The 21,136-nt window shown below is 33.0% G+C and overlaps 1 protein-coding gene across 2 annotated transcripts in view; it reads left to right on the top strand.

The window, feature by feature from the left end:
* The window catches only part of LOC148606395 (uncharacterized), a 25,107-nt gene extending 3,971 nt beyond the window's left edge, over nt 1-21,136 (top strand). The window contains exons 2-18 of one of the 2 annotated variants that reach the window (XM_088543887.1): nt 2,426-2,594; nt 3,431-3,605; nt 4,468-4,640; nt 6,571-6,643; nt 8,705-8,779; nt 9,058-9,207; nt 10,909-11,114; nt 11,573-11,797; nt 12,917-13,033; nt 13,433-13,584; nt 14,361-14,638; nt 15,004-15,206; nt 15,524-15,664; nt 16,182-16,305; nt 19,411-19,590; nt 20,373-20,469; nt 20,779-21,136. In XM_088543887.1, the coding sequence (XP_088400013.1) occupies nt 2,426-2,594; nt 3,431-3,605; nt 4,468-4,640; nt 6,571-6,643; nt 8,705-8,779; nt 9,058-9,207; nt 10,909-11,114; nt 11,573-11,797; nt 12,917-13,033; nt 13,433-13,584; nt 14,361-14,638; nt 15,004-15,206; nt 15,524-15,664; nt 16,182-16,305; nt 19,411-19,590; nt 20,373-20,469; nt 20,779-20,896 (2,656 nt within the window). In that variant the 3' untranslated portion in view covers nt 20,897-21,136. Of the gene's footprint in view, nt 1-2,425; nt 2,595-3,430; nt 3,613-4,467; nt 4,641-6,570; nt 6,644-8,704; nt 8,780-9,057; nt 9,208-10,908; nt 11,115-11,572; nt 11,798-12,916; nt 13,034-13,432; nt 13,585-14,360; nt 14,639-15,003; nt 15,207-15,523; nt 15,665-16,181; nt 16,306-19,410; nt 19,591-20,372; nt 20,470-20,778 lie in introns of those variants that run through there. The other variant, XM_088543889.1, reaches the window with a different exon arrangement.

The following is a 21,136-nucleotide window of genomic DNA, read 5'->3' as shown; positions in this document are numbered from 1 at the left end:
TATGGTGCCCCACCTTCCTACAAAATTTAGTCTTTCCCATGAGCCGAATAAGGTTAAATTTTAACATGAACATGTAAAATCCTTAAATGTTGGATTATCTCCATTTAGAGTCATTTTCCTTAATATTCACACCTACTTATGTTTGCAAATCCTCTTATAGAATTTATATTCCTTGAGTAGTGGAGGACGTGTTGTGTTTACAGTGTTCTAACATGTAAAATAATTTCTTTAGTTTGGTTATCTCCCATTGGAGTTCTCAACAATAATTTTATTTACTTTTGCACATATACATAATAATGTTGCCCAACCTTTATAAAATTTCATCAAAAAATGTAGGAAGGATTGTGCTTACATGACAGATGAACTGACAGACAGATAGACTTTGTGATTCATACGTTTTATATAAATGGCCCACATACTTTGTTTGATATGTAAACATATGGGCCAGCTTCAGCCTGCCCTGTGGTGTAAGATTCTCCTCATTCATTGAAGACCCATGGGTGATCTGACTTTTTTTTCATCCTGGTGGGGCTGTTGTCTCTTCGATATATTCACCATATCCATTCTCGTTATATGCTTGAAAACTTGAATGAAATTTTCATTGAACTACCAATTAAACTAATCTTTGTAATGAAAACTGTCATTCAGCATCTCGTGAAGCAGTAGACATCTGCAAAGAATACAACGACATCATTAAATGATTGACTAATAATAGAAAAGGTTCAATATGAGACATTATGTAACTAGGTCATTTTTAACTGGTCTTGATTGGATATTTTCAAATGTTGTAATGGCTTCTTCTCACAGAGTGATTTAATTATTGTACCCCATAAGATGTACTAGTGGATTATTTAATCCTTTTGCTCAGTTGGTAGAGAGTTGGCTTTGAGTATCAGGGTTCCTTGAATTGTTCAATTCCCGTCTGGTACTTTTGTGAACATTTGTTTAGTGCAATATGCAGCTTTATATGCTATACTGCTAGAGTAACACATACATATATTAAAATGGCCAGTGACTGTAGTTCCACAGCAAAATTACATGTACCTATACCATGATTTGAGTTAGAATTTAGAACTTAGGGTAGAGATATGTGTATACCTTCAGGACTTGGGTAGAGATATGTCGTTCAGAACTTAGGGTAGAGACACACTGTATGTGCTTCAGGACATAGGATAGAGATATGTTGTTCAGGTGTGTTTGTTAAGTGAAATTGACCCTTTTTAAAGACACAATATATTTTGATGTAAAGCACAGATGTAATAGTTGTGTTCAGTTCACCTAAATATTACAAGTTGTTAAAATAACAAAATAATTGTGATGACACATACAAATGAGACATAATACTATAATTATGATATTCTGGTAAAAAAAAACCATGATACTGTTCCATGATATGTTGTTCTTTGGACTAATTCCCTTGTCTGAAATCCAGTTCAATTTTCCCAGGCAGCAAACCTAATTTAATGTTTTGTGTTAGAGAGTTTGGTTTGCATAAATTGTGTTTTATTTACCACAGAAAAATTTAAGTAGCTTTGAATCCCAAGTGCAGTATAAATGTAACTTATTAAAAAACGCCCATTAATTGGCATATAGTGCCATTGTTAGTCAAGAATCTTGAATAAGGGCTAAATAATGACTTACTTGCTTGCCCACTACTTACCTACCCGCTGAAAATGATCCCTTTTCTTCTTTTAATTATTTTTTTCTTGTACTTTTTTTCTCCACAAGAATCATATACATGTACTGTTGAAAAAAATCTTGCAGCCTTCCCCTCCCCTTTTTATGATGAAGGGTAAGGAGAAGGAAAAATTGCACCTTAAGCATTTAAGAGATTTGAAAAGAAAGATTCATTTCTTCTTTACAAAAATAAACTTAAATAAGATATATGCATACCTTTTGACAATGGTATTGATGTATCTCTATCACTTGAACAACTTTGGAACTTTGGGGTAAGTATATTACAATATAATGGTCTATCAAGAACTTTATTGCATTATTCTTTACAATGAAATGTATTTATTAATTTATAGTCCCACTTCTTCAAAGGGAAGGGTTTTACTTCTGTTACAATGCCCTAATCCTATTATAAAATATTTTGGTTGAATTATTCGCATTTTCTTCTAGAAGAAATGATACCACACCTTCTAAATAATTAGTTAGCTTTAAAGTTTTCTAATTTTTTAAGCTTTGCCAGAGCTCAAATTTATATCTGAAGAAATTGATATTTAAGGCAAGTATGAATTTACATTCTAGTGGTAGATTCAGTGGGTGGGTTCTAGGGGTTGGAACCCCCCTCCATCGTTGGAAAATTTTGTTCATTTTGTTCAAAATTTGGGACAAAACTGAGCAAAAAATAGCCTGAAACACCACTTTTTTTAAAATCTCTGGATTGGTCCTTCATGCAACTTCTTGATACTATTTACAGTTGGAACTATTTCCCCCATGACCATGCCAGATCTAGGGCCTACCGGTGGGGAGAAGATGGGTTGTTTGGGATCACAGACAGAGAGGGAAGGCTTTGCCTATCTCTTGGATTGTGGAATACTAAAGATCCCATACTAAAGGAAAGATTATTTGGTTTGACCAGCCAGGAGGTAAGCTTACAGAAATCTTAACTGTTTTAGTGATCATCTTTTTTATTTGTTCTTCTTTCTAAGTATATGGTATAGATGTATTTACGTATATGTGGATGACATTGCAGAATATAATAAATTTTTCTGTTGTTTCATACTGGACCTTCCTTCAATTGAAAAATGACATCACAATGTATTGTAAATTATATTAAATTGTTTATCTGATTTTAAAAGGTCATTTGGAATAAAACAACAATTGTAAATCCATGCATGTACATGTATACAGTTGTCTGTTTAGCTACCTGTAGTGTTTTGGGCCTCATGTCTTGTGATATTTCAAAAATGCATTTAGGGATTTCAATGAATTTTTTGGTACATTTGAATTCATGTAGAAAAGTCCCCTTTTATTTTAAGTTGTTTTCCAAGATAATTTGTATTGTATAGCAATTTGAATTTGACACTTATCGATGAACTCAGTGAACTTTTTCTTCATCTGGGTTGCTATTTATGAACTTACACAAGAATAACATGTACATTTTCAAATCTTAAAATAACTGTAGTCTGTGTTTTGTTAATGAGTCATATATTTATGTTGCTTTGTTACCTGAATCATGAAAGTCTCTTTGTAATTGCCTTTTGAGAGACTGTGATTGGTTCAATATAGTTATTACATGTATATTGTATTGTTCATTTTTTCATTGCAGAATAAAATACAGAACTGATTAAGATTTGGTGTAATTATTTTTGTAGAAAATGTCTATACCCTACATAAAGTACATGTGATTCATTATATGTTTAAATATTGCCAAAAGTGATTTTCCTTCATTTTCATAAAGAGCGTTTTCCTAAATTTCCAGGGAAACCATGGAGAAGATGTGAAAGAATTGTACTATTACTTAGACAATAATCCAACACACACTTACATGAAGGCACTCTATAAATATCCCCAGAAAGAATACCCCTACCAGAAATTGGTGGAGGAAAATGCTAAACGAGGTGTAATGGAACAGGAATATGAAATTCTTGATACAGGTAGAGTGTAGGTAGCAACATTTGTTACAGCAGTCTGGCTCAAATTGAATCTTTAATTTCACCCCCTCAAAATTTGCTCAATATACTGTAAACATATTGATTTTCAGGGTGTACTAATTTTGGCATTTTTTTTACGGACAAATAATTACAAAACTTAATATGACAAAATGGAGTTATCATATGAAATGCTGATCATTTTTTCCAAAAAAGAGGGAAAATTGATACATGTACCTGCAAATATGTTCACATTACAGAATCTGTGAAAACAAGCAGCCATAATATAAAATCATTTACAGTAGTAACTTGATAAAACTGCATGGGAGGTGATGCCTTGTGTAGAACCCAGCTGTCATAAAAAAAAAAAAAAACGTTTCAAAGAACCTGTGGCCCTTTTCACAAAAAATCGTAAGAGTAAAATTAGTCTTAAGTTATGACATCACAATACTTTGATTTACTATGATGTCATAACTTACGACTAATTTTACACTTACGATTTTTTGTGAAAGGACCCCTGGACTTATATGGACAAACAAATAAATGCCTATCAAATATTAGTAGATTATTAACCAGTTGAAATCTAAATGAGTTAATAGACAATTAGCTATTTAATATACTATAACTTAGACTTATGTGGGCTTTGTGTAACCAAGTTCAGGCTAGTCGTTACTATAGTTGGACCCTCCCTTTCTTAAGTTGGATTCCCCCTTACTTTACTTCTAAAATTTTGTTAATTTTGTGTCAAATTTGGGAAATAAAAATAAAATTTCAGGGCCTTGCTCACCCATGAAAACCATGAAAATTGGTACCCTATGAACAATAGTACATTCACAGTAAATATTTTCAAATTTATTGCTATTTTTAGGTATATTTGATTCCAATGAGTACTTTGATGTAACTGCAGAATATTGTAAGGGCAGCCCTAATGATATTCTGGGCAAGTATACAGTTGTCAACAGGGGACCACACCCTGCCATAATCCATATTATACCTCAGATTTGGTTCCGTAATGTCTGGTCTTGGGGAACAGACTGTTACGTAAGTTTACATTGAATAGATTTTACCTAGTTTATTATGTCCTTTTGTCATTCTGTGATTCTTGTCTCAATAGTGATGAAGGAAGTTTCTCACCAAAGAAACGGAAAAATTACTATTTTTAGCCATGTGAGATTTTTGTATTTTACCCATAAGTGAAATAAAAAAAGTGATGTCTAATGTCAGAATAAAAAAAATGATGGCTTCTTGTAAGTACAAAGAAATTTCAGCAGCAGGGTATTCTTAATTGGCAAAATAATCACGTACACTTTAAAAGGGAGAAAAAGAATCAAATCAGATAATGCAAGACTGGGAAATCTCCAACACCCGTGGGTAAGATTACAGTTTTTTTTATCTCAGCTGCTTGGGAAATCTCAAACACCCGTGGGTAAGATTTCAGTGGTTTTTTATCTCAGCTACTTGGGAAATCTCAGACACCTGCGGGTAAGATTTCAGTGGTTTTTATCTCAGGTACTTGGGAAATCTCAGACACCCGCAGGTAAGATTTCAGTGGTTTTTATCTCAGGTACTTGGGAAATCTCAAACACCCGCTGGTAAGATTTCAGTGGTTTTTTGTCTTAGCTACTTGGGAAATCTCAAATACCCCCTTGTAAGATTTCATTGGTTTTTATCTCATCTACTTGGTAAATCTTAGACACCTGCAGGTAAAATTTCAGTGGTTTTTATCTCAGCTACTTGGGAAATCTCTGACTCCCGCGGGTAAGATTTCAGTGGTTTTTATCTCAGGTACTTGGGAAATCTCAAACACCCACGGGGAAGATTCCAGTGGTTTTTCTCTCAGCTACTTGGTAAATCTCAAACACCTGTGGGTAAGATTTCAGTGGTTTTTATCTCAGGTATTTGGTAAATCTTAGACACCTGCGGGTAGGATTTCAGTGGTTTTTATCTCATCTACTTGGGAAATCGCAAACACCCGCGGGTAAGATTTCATTGGTTTTTATCTCAGGTACTTGGGAAATCTCAAACACCCGCTGGTAAGATTTCAGTGGTTTTTATCTCAGGTACTTGGGAAATCTCAAACACCCGCGGGTAAGATTTCATTGGTTTTTATCTCAGGTGTCAGTGTTTGAATCTGTTTATTTTACACGGGGCGGTGAGAACTCTTCAGTTTTGATGAATTTTCTATGTACAAGATAGGGCTACTTCAGACAATGGAGTTAGATTTAATCATTCTCTAATGAGGCTCTTCCATGTAAGAAAACTACTGTATAGGGTGTTATTTTTACACAGGTGTTAATTTTTGTGTATTTTAATGCTCTTTAAAAACACCAAAAATAAATTTCGCAAAATATTTATACCTGCCTTGAGTACATAGTGCACCAGTACCATCTGCCGAAATTAAAAACAAAACTTCTACATATACCGTTTTGCCTCAAAAATGCTGAATTTTACTCTTACCATACAGTATGAACATTTACTCAGGGGTTCCAGAGATTTCTCAATCTTGTAGGAAGATAGTTGGTATTGATTCTTTTTCTCGCATACAATTTGTATTCAGTTTAAATGTTTTAAATTAAAATGACATACATTTAACAGCTGACCAATGACCAGGTTTAAAATACAGGTCATTCAAAATGGTCATTCCATATTAAGGTGAACAAATTGAATGAAATAATCAATCACTGGTTATCCATGTGTAAATTATAGAAATATTAGATGCCCATTAGTAAGATATGACCCTCCCCTAACTCTTTATTTTGTTGTGCCTAATTTTCACGGAAAAATTCACTTGTTCTGTCTCAATCTGTTGGTGAGAAACGAAAATCTTGCATTCAGCTAAAAATAGGAATATTTTTGTCTTCTTACTGAGAAAACTGTAAAATAAAATTGCGTATGTTAAATTGGTGTTACTAATACTTCTTTGAATGTATTAAAACCTATGAAATTACATTTCTATTTTGTAATATTTCAGTGTTGTCCTAAGGAAAAACCATATTTAAAGAAAGTTGATGTCAACAAAGTGATGTGTTATCATCCTACATTAGGTAGGTGTGAAAGGTCATTTATTAATAATGTGTAAGTACCTACAGTAGATTAGAATCCCACTTCTATAAATAACTCAGGTTAGAATGAAATATTGTAAACCAACAAATTAAAAAAAAAACTTGCCTAGGAAAAATGGTGTCACTGATATGCAAGAGACCTTAATAGGCAAAAAGATGCCAATGATAAACAGAATGATGTTATTCATAAGAGAAGACATTGATATGTAAAATGATGTACTGTGAAGGTACTTTTATTCATGGGTACCAATTTTGTGGTTAAGGGGGAAAATGTTAGTTCGTGGAATTGTGAATTTGTGGATTTGAAACTTAATTGAAAGAGTAATCAAGGGAACCAAGGTTATAGCGGTAATCAAAAGAATGTAATCTGGGGACATAGACCAGACATGGAAAACAGACATAAACAACAAAGAACATAAAGTAACTAAAATCATACATACAAAGTAACAAAGGCAAGTCGAAAGAGGAAAGGAAAACTATGACACGTTGAACAAATCAGTTTTCATAGCACAGATGGATACACCGTTACGATCCACAAGTTCATTATGACGACCATAAAACTTCTGTAGTGATAACTTCAATCTTGTAGCAACATAACCCTGTTCCAGAAGCCTATTTGTTAGAATTCTAGCACAATACAAAATGTCTGTGTAGTTTCGGCAAGCTCTGGCATAACGTATGAGTTGTCATATATAACCTCCAGTACTCAGGTGCTGAAGGGATGTTGCCACAGATGAAAGAAAAGTTGACAGTTCTGAATGAAAAGTCATCACGTTTATCGTTAAATTTGGTCAATAGTTTTCCTTTACCATCGATTTCTGTGTTTAAGTCAAGATATAAGGCTGACCTCACAGTGTCTGTAGTATCCTTTATCTCAAGTTCTTTGCGGTAGATGCGATGTAACAAATCCCCAAAATTAGGATTGTTTAAAGATAATATGTCATCTATACAGCAGAAACTGAGATTAAAGGATCTAGCTAAATGATATTCTTTCTTTTGAATCAGATCAGCTATAAAGTCAGCCTCATAAGAGTGCAGGAAAAGGTCAGCAAGTAGAGGAGCACAATTTGTTCCAATTGGAATGCCGACTGTTTGTTAAAAAACACGTCCACCATACTGGACAAATATGTTGTCGATTGAAACTTCCAGCATTTTGTAAATATCTTCTTCTGTATATTTGGAAGATGATTTAGAATTATTTCTTACAAAGTATGAGGAATCTTTACCAAGAACTATATATTTGTATCTAGGTGTACCATCTTTTTTTGAAAAAACAACATTGTATAATGATTTTAAGTCGGGATTTTAACTGGGTATGGGGAATAGAAGTATACAGTGTTGAAAAATCATAGGTTTTAATGCTATTATATTCTGATAATAGTCTACTCCAAAAGATCTTTCTAAATTTTTCAGGATCCACATTGAATTACATGTAATTTTACATGTCTTTGAAATATGGGGGAATTTTGCTGGTAACATTTTTGTGATGGAGGATTTTAGTCAAATTAATTGCATCTATAACTTTGTTGAGAAACGGTAGTGGAAGAAATTATTGTTTTCTTCATCTTGACTTTTCACGCATACTGGTTTAAAGAGTGTGTGGAAACCAATATTTAAAATGATGGCAACAAGTCTGTATACTGATGAAGTAGGGACAAACGAATGGGAAATTTCCTTTTCATTGGGAACCTAATTTCATGGTTACCCAAACCCACGAAAATTGGTACCCCATGAACAAAAATACTTTCACAGTTATTGATAGGGAAAAGTCATTTATATGCAAAATGATGTCATTGATAAAAAAAAATACATTGATATGCAAAATGATTTTGCTTGTTGACAAAAGTCATTGATAGGCAAAATGGTGTCATTGATAGGCAAAATGAGTTCACTGATAGAAAATAGACATTGATATGCAAAATACATTGATAAGCAAGCTGACGTCATTGATAGAACAAAGACAACATTGATAGGGTAAATGAATAGCCTGAAGACATCTAAGCCAGTATAATCATTTCATATGATTGAATCATTTATTTGCAGGTGTATGCCAATCAAGACAGAGAGTACTTAGTTCTGGTGGTTATATTGAAGAAGATGAAACTGTGAAAATTACATGTAAGGAAGTACACTTAACCACATTGATAAAGTAAGCTAAACATAGTATGTATTACACATAGAATAGTGCAAAAATAAATTTACACATATTTATCAAAACAACTAGGAAGAGGTAGATAAATCAGCATGTTTTACTTGTAAGAGATTGCAATGTTAGTTTAACACAATATGTCTTTTTATAGTACATCAAAGATGAAGACATTGTGGTCTACTGCTGTACTTGCATCTGTTTGTTTTGTTCATCCATCTACACTGACTATTTTTACTTATTATTTTAGATCCATTCTACTTTGAGGTAGATTTCAGTCCTGACAACCATCCATTCCAGCTTATGTTTACAGAGAATGATACAAACTATAGCAAGGTGTTCGGGAAAGAGAATTCATCACCTTATACTAAAGATGCCTTTCATGAATTTGTAGTTAATGGTAGGTCGTATCTGGTAACCATGGTGTTTTGTTTATACAAAATTTAATCTTCTACTCTGAAAACATTTTATTTACTGTGAAAGAACTATTGTTTGTTGGGTACCAATTTTTGTGGTTTTTGTGATTTGGTCAAATCATGAAATTCAATTCTTAACAAAATATAAAATTACAATCTAAAATTTACATTGTGTATTGGTAATTAAATCACTGAATTCAAGAACCCTAAAAAAGCCAAATCTTTTGACAAACCAAAAAAATAAAACCTTCACAGTAATTGATTGTGTATTATGTAATAATATTTTGTGGAACATTCCTTTTAGGAATGAATTTGGATAATTCACATGTGAAAATTTCTTTTTACCATATATAATTTCACTCTCAGACTTTCTCCCACCAAAATGTCAGAACACTTCTCTCTTGTAATGCTAACTTTATTTGAGGTAACTGAGGATCGGTATATCAATCCCCTAAGCACAAAATTTAATATTTAATTGGAAATGAGAATAATTTACTTTAAATATTTATAGATTAAACTTTTGCATGGAAGAAGCTCTATGCACTTGTTATACCCATACCCCATTCCACACACAAAGTTTGGGGGTATGTAGGAATCACCCCATCTTTCTGTCTCTCTGTCCTTTCCATCTGTCCACATTTCTTGTAGGTGCAACTCCTCCTAAATCCTCTCAAGGGATTTTCATGAATTTTTGTAGGAAGGTTAGGCATTATTTGTACATTTACATGAAGAATATTGTTACTGTATGAGGACTCCTAAGGGAGATAATCCAGTTTAAGGATTTTGCATATTAAAACTTTGTAAGCACAACTCCAACCACATTGATACAACTCTGAAGGAAGGTTGGTTATCATATGTAGATGATGGAGGAATGTTCTTACTGTTAGAACACACAAACGGGAGATAATCCAACTTTCATGTTAAAATAAAAACAACTCCTTTTATACTACTCAAGGAATTTTGAATAAATTTATTAGGAAAGTTAGGCATCATGTGCATGGAGGTATATATTAACTGTTGGAGCACTCAAAAGGGGGATAATCCAATTCAATGGCATTATATGTTAAAACTTTGTAAGCACAGTCCCTTCTTAATTTTGATAAAATCTTGTAGGAAGGTTGAGCATTATACGTAAATGTGGATGAAGGAATAAAATTACTGTCAGTAGACTCCAAAAGGAGAGAGTTATACATTTAACTCTGTTTAAAGCGATGGTATTTCTTTGGAAGCTTGCTTTCAGTATATCTAGTTAAATCATGGTATTGTTGGTACTTGTTTTAATATTTTAGTTACTTACTTAATCCAATTTATTATCCTAAAAAAAGTAATCATATTTTAGCTAAAGTGATGATATATCAAAGAAAGATTAAAACTATATTTGCATTAACTGTAACTACCAGAGTCTTATTTCTACAGAAAAAAACTTGAAATAATATGATGTAAAACAATGACAATATTTATGACAAAAATAGATGTAAATTAACAAACAAGTGATACTTATAGGGAACCCTAATTTTTACCTGTCAAATTTTACATTTAGAGGTTAAAGATGAAATATCTCTGATAAATATTTTCTTGTATTACAATATAATGTACTGGCTTACCCTGTTATTCAAAAATTTTGCTATCTGAATGATTATTTTTTGATTTCGTAGACTGTGCTCAAATGTTTTCTTTCTTATAAGGAAACGTCAAGGCAGTTAATCCTCATCACACTGGCACAAAATGTGGTGCTCATTACATCTACCTACTGAATCCTGGTCAAAGGGCACAAGTCAAGGTCAGACTGTATTTTGAAAAAGAGACACCAACACATGGAGCATTCAACTCTAGAGAGTTTGAGTTTTTATTCCAACAGAGGAAGTTGGAGACAGATCTGTTTTATGATGATGTAAGCTAACTTCATGAGTTCATTACAAATTCAAATGATGATTGGATCAGATAGTTTTTAACAGAGTTACGGACCTTAGTACAAGATAAGTTGATATCTTTCTGCACTATAAAAATACTATTAACAAGTTAAAAGGCAGTCTTTATAATGGTAATGTCATATATGTATATCAGTGCAAAAGATAGCTGGAAATGTCTGTTTAAAAATTATGGTTATTGAATCATAAATCTTATTTTTATATTTGACTGTGATTTGATTGTTTACACACCTTTTTTGCCAAGTAATGAAGATCCCTTGTTAAGCAGAGATTATGTGATGATAAAATAATCTTCAATATGACAAAAGAATTTAGATAATATCTTACATATATATCAGTGAAAAAGATAGTTGGAAACATAAATTTTATTTTTTATATGAATAACTGACCGAGTTTAACTTTTTACACCCCTTTTTGCCAGGTGATTAAGAACAAACCAGTTCCAGAGAAAAGCATCATAAGACAGGCCTATGCTGGGTTACTGTGGAGTAAACAGTTCTATTACTATGTGATTGAGGAATGGCTGAAAGGCGATGAGGGGCAGCCACCACCTCCAGAGTGTAGGAAGTATGGAAGGAATTCTGAGTGGAATCACCTCTTCAACAGAGATGTAATATCAATGCCTGATAAGTGGGAATACCCATGGGTATGTATTTTTAACTCCTAGATTTCAAGAGTGTAGAAATTCTGCAGAATGAGCTTGTTAAGTGAGAAATTGGTATATTTAAAGCCTTTCACTCCTTAAAGAATTCAGAATTGAATCGCCTCTTTAATATTGATGAAATACATGCATCAATGCCTGAAAAATTAGAGTACCTGTCGTATATATTTGGATCCTCAAATTCTACTCTCTGAGGTAGGACTGGTCTGTTGCAAATGCCAATTGGTACATAAACCTCTAACCTATAAAGTGAAGAAATGGTGGTAATATCTGTAGCAAAATGCTATTATTTCCCAGCCCCAGTGCCACAAAACTTTTAGACTGTTTGTGAGGTTATCAATTTCAAAGACCTTGAATGGAGTTACCATTGAGATCAAGAATAGTCTCAGACTGAAATATTTTTTAACTTTTGTAGTGCCTGGGCCTGATGCTTTAGAATGTCCATGGGTATTTATTGTAAACCTCTGTATGAATAATAGGGATATACATGTAATATACCACGTATGTTGAAATCATATCCACCTCTTGACTAGCAGGAAAAGTAGAGAAAATCCATTGGTACATGGAATGTTTTTTTTAGTGCTTTTTTTTTTTTTTTTTTTTGGCAGCTGGAAATTTTGTGTTGTATACAAATGGGTGATTTTATTATTGTAATGTAATTTTAACGATGCAAAAATACTGTAAAGCAGAAAAAGTCTGCAAGGTTTTGGGAATCGTGAAATTCAGAGGTTGCCAAATTTGTCCAAATATTTTACATATAATTTCCATTCAATTAAATCTGAAGTAGGGAAAAACAAAGACTGCAAAATATAATACCCACATTCATAGAGCAAATCACAAAAAAATTGGCATCTGTGAAATTACCCACTATATGATGTTCACTGTTTACCATATATATGCTAAAGGAGAAATAAATAATTTTTTGGAGGGAATGAAAGTTCACATGCTTTTTGTCTGTGTTATGACAGCTGCATTTAATAAACAAAATAATAAATATAATAAATGTATAATGAAATCACTGAAAAGAAAAGACTTTTAGAGTACTATTCACCCAAAACATTGTACTGAACATTGAAACCTTGCTAATACCTATCTAATTGACAGTATGCTGCTTGGGATTTAGCATTCCACATGATACCTATGGCTAACATTGATGTATATTTTGCCAAAGAGCAGCTACTTTTGATGCTGAGGGAATGGTACATGCATCCTAATGGTCAGGTACTCATATAAAAACTTGGCGGAATTAATAATCTTAAAGCTTTTTTGCAGAACTTTTAATTGCTAAAACACATTCAATACACTTAGGAAAAATATGCTTGGCTTAAGTGTATTTCAGCAATAAAAAGTTTCACAATAATGTTTATGTGTCATTTTTACTATATAGAGACTGTCTTCTTCTTACATGAAACTGTACTTAAGAATTTCTTCAAACATTGTTTCTTTTATGAAAAAATTGCTCTTATATTTGCGAACCAACATTTCTCTTATACAAGTAGTTGGAAGACTATTTAAATTATAATATGAATATAGCAGATAAAGTGATAACTGGTTGGCTCATACAGTGTCAGAATAATGTGTTTCCTGCATTTTATTTTACACCGTTCATTACTTTTGTAGATTCCAGCCTATGAGTTTGCCTTTGATGATGTGAACCCTCCAGTACATGTGTATGCTGTGTTGAAGGTGTACAAAGCCTCAGGACCTAAAGGGAAAAGAGACCTGGTATTCCTAGCCAGATGTTTTCATAAACTGGTGCTCAATTTTACATGGCAAGTCTACAAGCTATGGGTGACAGAAAAAAAATAGAAGAAAAATGTTTGTGGCTTTGTCTTTTGTATTTCAAAATTTGTATTGATTATTTTACATTTAACATAGTGTTTCTCAGGTTTTATTTTGCTTTTTTGCAGTAATAATATCAAAGAAAAGAATATAAAGTATTTGTGAATATGATCATGAAAAACTGCTATGAGGAAATTTACTGCATTTGATAGCAATGTTCTCATAGCTCTATTCTGCAAAGAGATTTCCTGAACCATTTCTTATATAATATAAATAATATTACCTCAAAAACAATTTTGAATCTCATGTAAGCTACCAGTAATAAGTGTCCTTATTATGTTATGTACATAGTACTGTTAGTGTATCAATTTTTGCTACCTAATTTTCACGGATTTTGTTTAGTGAACATATTCGCAGATATCAATTTTTGCAGATTAAAAAAAATGATAAGCCTTATATATTGTTTAAAATCAATTTCACTGGTACTTTTTTTAGTGCTTTTATGTTCAATGCAAAAATAGTGATAATTAGTATACACACACTAATACTTTTAGAGTACATCAAAATTAATCTGAATTAAAACAGATAAAATTCATGAGAACACTGTAATATAAATGATGGCAAAACTCATTTTTTACTATGAAGTTGAAAATTGATATTTGGCAAAGAAAAAGACTTGTAAAAGTCCTTTATTCAGTTTCATATTGAAACATTGATCTTATTTGACTTAGTAACTGAGTACCTTGATTGACTTTCAACATTTAAGGTGGATCAACAGAAAAGACATTACAGGGAAGAACATATTCTCAGGTGGATTTCTGGGTTTGGACAATATTGGAGTGTTTGACAGATCTAAGCCCCTGGACTGTGGTGGTAAAATAGCCCAGGCCGATGCCACTGCCTGGGTTGCATTCTTCTGTCTCATCATGTTAGAAATTAGCCTTATCTTAGCCAAGAGGGATCATGTCTATGAAGACATGGCAAGCAAGTTCTTTGAACACTTTGTTGCCATTGTGGATGCTATCAACAAGAAAGATGGCATAGGTAAACTTGCACCCCTACTACATGAATGAAAAGTCTCTTCACTGAAAAAAAATAAGAGCTGTTAATTTTATTGAACTATGAAGGTACATGCAATTACAGGTTTAAAAAGTCATGGTTTGTCAACTTGACAGTAGTTTTTGAATAGTACTTCCACAGTATTCAGACCATTGTACCCTTTGGAACAGTTGTGCCCCAATGAATCAGACATGATTTTCTTCTGTTTTTTAGTGGATTTCCACCATTTCAGATCCGGATTTTACCGTTATGATTCTTCTTTGACTCTATATTTACTTCCAATTTTGACAATTTCCGCTTTGTTCATCTCTGAATGAATGCATATCTTCAGGTTTATGTCCTATTTTTAGGTTTGTGGGATGAGAAAGACGAATTTTATTATGATCATCTACGTACAAACAGCCATACCAGTCCGATGAAGATATTCTCCATGGTTGGATTAGTGCCCTTGTTCTCCTGTCTTGTCTTGAAGGAGGAGACAATGAAAAAATTCCCAGGATTTTACAAAAGGACAAAATGGTTCTTAGAGAACAGAAAAGACTTGGGGAAAACTGTAAGTTTAGATGCCAGTGTTTTTAATAACCTTTCTCATATGGCCAGAGGCATACCTGTTAACCTCAGAGAATTCATATGTGACAGATCTCCCACATTTCAACAATTAAATGTATGGGATTTTTCATGACAAACATTTTTTGTTTCTTTTTGTGATTTTGGAATGTGCAGATCTAGCTCAGCCTGTAGAACTAGCAGAATACAGGGTCCCTTAAATTACTAAACCCTTTCATCCTGAAATTCATGAGATATCTACCATAAGAGGTAGAACTACATTCAATCAATCAATCAATCCTATTTGGCAGTTGTTTGTTTTAGATATCCTTTATGAGTGGACGAGAGAAGACACAAAACTTACTCCTAGCCATTGTAAATAAGGAGAAATTAATCATTGTACTGAAGCATATGTTAGATGAAAATGAGTTTTTATCAGCCTATGGCATTAGGTCTTTGTCAAAGGTATGGATATATTTGATATGATTATTAGCCTTAATCGTCTTACATTGATACATTTTTACATTTTTACCTCTTGGGGAATGAAACTACCAAGGTTTGGTGTTTGAGGGAGTTTTAAAGTGCAGTTATGTCTGCTGCCTTTTTTTCTGGCTTCAAGTCGACCTCTAATAAATTATATGTTATTTTCTTAAATTTTACAATAAACTTGTCTACCATGTCTATTTATCTTGTTGTTACAGTTTTGATGGATAATTTTACTTGCATTGATCTTATATTGCTTGTCTTGACTTTGTCTTAAAACCTGTATCACTAACAAAAATGAACTGCTTGACTACATTCGTCAGACATTGCAGTCTGTATGCTTAACAATATGCCCTTTTGTAATCTGTAACTCAGGAATTATTGAACCATTATTGTTTAAACTGTTAACGCTAAACCTTTTGTGACATTTGACAGGGGCAGACATGTTATCAATCTTTTCTGTCTGAACTGGTATAATTCTATGTTTCATACACTGCAGCATCACAGACAGAAACCATTTGTCCTAGATAATGGCCCTGCCAGAGTAGGATATGAACCAGGAGAGTCTGAGAGTAAACTGTTTGGAGGAAACAGTAACTGGAGAGGTCCTATATGGTTCCCAAGTAAGTCACCATTTCATATCCAAAGGCTATATGAGCTATTGCCATCACTTAGCATCTATCATCATTGTCGTCTGTAGTTGTCGTTGTCGTCGTCATCATCAGTGTCAAACGTCTGTACTAATTTTTCTAAACTCTACTCCTCTGAAACTACTTGACCATTTAGAACCAAACTTCTCTCATATATCTTCAAAACTGTTAGGTTTAGAAAAAATTTAACATGGGTTAAAGTGTTTAGAATGATAAGATCCATCTGTGGTCAAATTTTCATGTAAATTCATTTAGCCATGTTGGAGTTATTGCCCTTTTTCAATGTTTTTTGGCTATTTTAACGTTATTATTTTTAAAAATCTTCTCTGAAACAGCTGGACTAATTTGAAACAAACTTAGTATGAATGTTCCTTAGGTTATTCTGCATAGGACTCATGTGGGAATTTTTGATATGTTTAAAAATATAGCTGCCATAACTAAAATAGAACAAAGGGATCAGACTGTTTTGGCATATATCTTCAAAACAGTAATGTTTAGCCAAATTCTTTCAATTCGTCTGAATATAGCTGAAATAGTGCTGCTCGGACGTTAAACCCCAACAAACAAACAAACAACAAATTCAATTGCCAAAATGATCCTTATTATAAGGCCTACAAAAGTCTGCATTGGATCAAAGTTGTTAGAGTTATTGCCCTTGGAAGGTGAAAAAAATGGTGTTGTTTAGCTCACCTGGCCGAAGGCCATGTGAGCTATTACCATCACTTGGTGTCCGTCATTGTCCGTTGTTGTCCGTCGTCGTCGTTAATAATTGTTCAAAACTCTTCTCCTCTGAAACTACTTGACCAATTGGAACCAAACTTTGTATTAATGTTCATTGGGGTATCCTGCATAGAGCTGGTGTTGGGATTTTTGATCCGTCAAAAAACATGGCCGCCATTACTAAAAATAGAACATAGGGGTCAGACAGTAGTTTTTTGCATATATCACCAAAACGGTTAGGTTTAGCCAAATTTTTACTGGGTAAAAGTGTTTAGCATGATGAGATCTATCTGTGGTCAAATTTTCATTTTAATCTATTAAGCCATGTTGGAGTTATTGCCCTTTTTCAATGTTTTTTTGCTATTTTTTATGTTATTCTTTAAAAAAATCTTCTCCTCTGACACTACTTGACCAATTGGAACCAAACTTGGTATGAATGTTCCTTGGGGTATCCTGCATAGAACTGACATGGAGATTTTTGATCCGTTGAAAAACATGGCTGCCGTTACTAAAAATAGAACATAGTGGTCAGACAGTAGTTTTTCGCATATATCTCCAAAATAATTAGATTAAGTCCAATTCTGACTGGGTAAAAGTGTTCAGCATGATGAGATATATCTTTGGTTAAATTTTCTTGTTAATCTATTAAGCCATGTTTGAGTTATTGTCCTCTTTCAAAGTTTTTTTGCTGTTTTTAATGTTATTTCTTTCAAAAATCTTCTCCTCTGACACTACTTGACCAATTGAGATTAAACTTGGTATGAATGTTCCTTGGGGTAACCTGCATAGAACGGATATGGGGATTTTTGATCCGTCAAAAAACATGGCCATTGTTACTAAAAATAGAACATAGGGGTCAGACAGTAATTTTTCACATATATCTCCAAAACTGTTAGGTTTAGCCAAATTCTTTCAATTGCTGAAATGATCCTTATTTTTAGGACTACAAAAGTCTTCAGGCATAAAATTTGTCAGATGCCTTCTTATAAGAGTTATTGCCCTTGACAGGGGAAAATGACAGGTGTTTTTTTTTTTTACAGTTTTCAGCCAATGTCTTAAAAACTATGATAGATTTAGACTTTACTGAAATGATCATTATGATAAGTCCTATCAAAGTTTTCTTGAGTCAAAATTGTTGGACAACTTCTTGTTTAATTTATTGCCCTTGAAAGGCAAAATTCAACCAGGTGAGCGATTCAGGCTCCTAGGAGCCTCTTCTTATAGTTTTCAGCCAATATCTTGAAAACTTAGACAGGTAGAAAGAAACATTCATGTACTAAAATGATCCTTATGATAAGTCCTACAAAAGTCTGGGGAACAAAGATGTTGGATGACACCTTGTTAGGGTTATTGCTCTTGAAAGGCACAAAATGATGTTTTTAGCAGTTTTCACCCAATATCTTTGAAACTATATAATAATAGATAGAAAGAAACTTTAAATTGATGAAATTATCCTATGATAAGTCCTACCAAAGTCTTTGAGTGAAATTATTGGACAACTCCTTATTAGAGTTATTGCCCTTGAAATGCAAAAATTTAACCAGGGGAGTGATTCGGGCTCCTGGGAGCCTCTTGTTTGTTTTATTTGTTGTCTACAAAGATATAAGGTATAAAAACCTGCATATCTTTGGCAATGTAAGAAATTGACTGGGTGACTTCTAGTTGCAGTGGTTGGTATCTTAGGGCAAAGTGAACAATACCAGGATGACTGTTTCATCTGTCTCTCAGTATTGTGAGACCTGAAGTTTGATGGTTATTTACTCAATATTTTTAAGCAGGCCTTTCCTTTCTTTCAAGATGACATTAATTTTTTCAAGTATTATGTGCTGCATATAAAATTTTGCTTACAAGTAGTTACTTTGTATCAAAGTGTATCACTGAGACTTACTCATCCTGTCAGGTTAAGAAGGGATAATACAGTAATATTGGGGAAAGAATTGAATAAATTAAATCAGCCATGATCAATTAGTACAAAAAAAAAATTATTAAAAACTCATTTTATAGAAGGAGTAAAGTACATTGTACATATACTATCTATGTCTGGTAATAACTTGTTAACTTCAGCTTGTTTATAATATAGTAAGCATAGTGTTAAGACAGCATAATGAACTGTTTATGATTTATGCCATGGCAATTACTATTCAAAAACTTTGTACTTGCTTTCATCAATTTGTGAGCAACTGTCTGTATGTCTATCCACAGGTATTTTAATATTTTTTTATACCAAATATGTCTTTTCATATTTTAACCTCTTTTGATTTTTTTTTCTGAATTTTTGTAATTAGACTTTTAACACTAGAAAAAGGGGGATGAGCATATCATTTGGTTTAGCAAAGCTGTTTTTTTCTATATTATCAGTGAACTACCTGATTATAGAGAACTTATTGAGGTATGACTATTACTATGGTGACAGCCTCAAAGTGGAATGTCCTACAGGATCAGGTCACATGATGAGGCTGAATGAAGTTGCCAAAGAGCTATCTCATCGTCTGACAGATATTTTTGTGCCAGACTTGAGTGGACGAAGACCCTGTCATGGTACTTATAAAGACAACATTGTGTATTTGTTATTGACTTTTCCTCAGTTGCTGAAAAATCTTAAATTATGTTTGATTTTAACTGTTCTTTTCCATTTCCTAATCTAAGTAGTTAAGTAGCTGTCTTTGTAAGAATCATGCAAAATCTGAAAAATGTGATATACCCCAAAAAAAGGCCACATATTTTTATTTTTGTAATTAAATTGATTTATGGGTCTATACTAAGAAATGTGTAATTATTCATTCCAATCCTGCTGCTCTTAGGAGATAATCAACAATGAAAATCCGATAGATTCTATTGTATTTGAGTGTCATTTGCAAAGTTATCTCCCTTTTGAAATCTACAGTGCATTCTATATAATTTTTATCTCCTAAGAACACGGGTTATATTAAAAAATGAATATTAATTTCTGTTTACTATGGCAATTTAAACAAAATATCAAAAATAAAAATATGTAGGCTTTTTACCCATGAATCACATTTTGCATGATTCTTAGCTGGAGTGCAACTTAAATTGATGGAAACAGTTTGAAGCAGTTATCTGGGAATGTTTAAACAAGCATGCATTTACAAATGTATTGAGAAAGTAAACAGATTAATGTAAACAAACTTATACTTTTGTGAGGGAAATATTTCATGAGCAAGAGGAATAGCGTAAAAAAATTCTGTGAAAAAGTCTATTATTGAATACATAATTATTAGAGACATCTTGTTTGTTGCTAAATTAATAGTTCAAATAAGTCAATTTACTTTGTTCATACTGAAATTTGTTATTTATTTCAGGAGATAATGTGAAATACATGAAGGATCCATACTTCAAAAAGCTGATTTTGTTTTATGAGTATTTCCATGGTGACACTGGAAGAGGGTGTGGTGCAAGGTATATACTTGCTACTTTGCATAGCTCTAATTTTTGCCTTCATCCTTTACTATTTTTGGTTTATTTAGTGCTTGGTTTAGACAGCAGAGATGATATTTTTTTGCTTTTTAGTGGAATTCCTCTATTTCAAATCCTGATTTTACCGTTACAATTTTTTTTTTAATGTATATTTACTTCCGATTTTGCCAATTTTTGCTTTGTTTTTAGACCTTGTGAAATCATCACTGAGACAGGTTTTGGGGTTTATTTGGTGTTTGGTTTGGACAGGTTTCACTGAACATTTTACTGACATTGAATTACTATTTTTAGTCATCAAACAGGATGGACTGCCTTGATTGCCAATACAATGAAGTATCTGCACCAATGGACAGTGGAGAGTGATAGTGAGGGAGAGGAGAGCTTTCGGCCAAGACTCAACACTCATTAGAAAGTCTAAGGACAAGACTCAAAACTGATTTGAAAGCTAGAGGCTGAGACACAACAGTCATTAAAGATCTATAGGCCAAGGCTAAACACTCTTTGTCTGGTCTCTGGTCTACTTGTCTTGATATATTTGAAGAAGAGTGAAAGTTAGTGATAAAACTTTCCTGGAATATAATGTATGAGGGATCCTGGCAGCTGAAAATTAAAATTTCTTGATAGAAATTTACTGCATCAAAAAAAAAAA

The sequence above is a fragment of the Perna viridis genome, chromosome 9, assembly GCF_037379345.1.
Source record: "Perna viridis isolate PV_CMFRI_1.1 ecotype Kerala chromosome 9, ASM3737934v1, whole genome shotgun sequence".
NCBI classification, from domain to species: Eukaryota; Metazoa; Mollusca; class Bivalvia; order Mytilida; family Mytilidae; genus Perna; species Perna viridis.
Note: the sequence above shows the minus strand (reverse complement) of the source record. Positions and strands in the feature narration are given on the sequence as shown.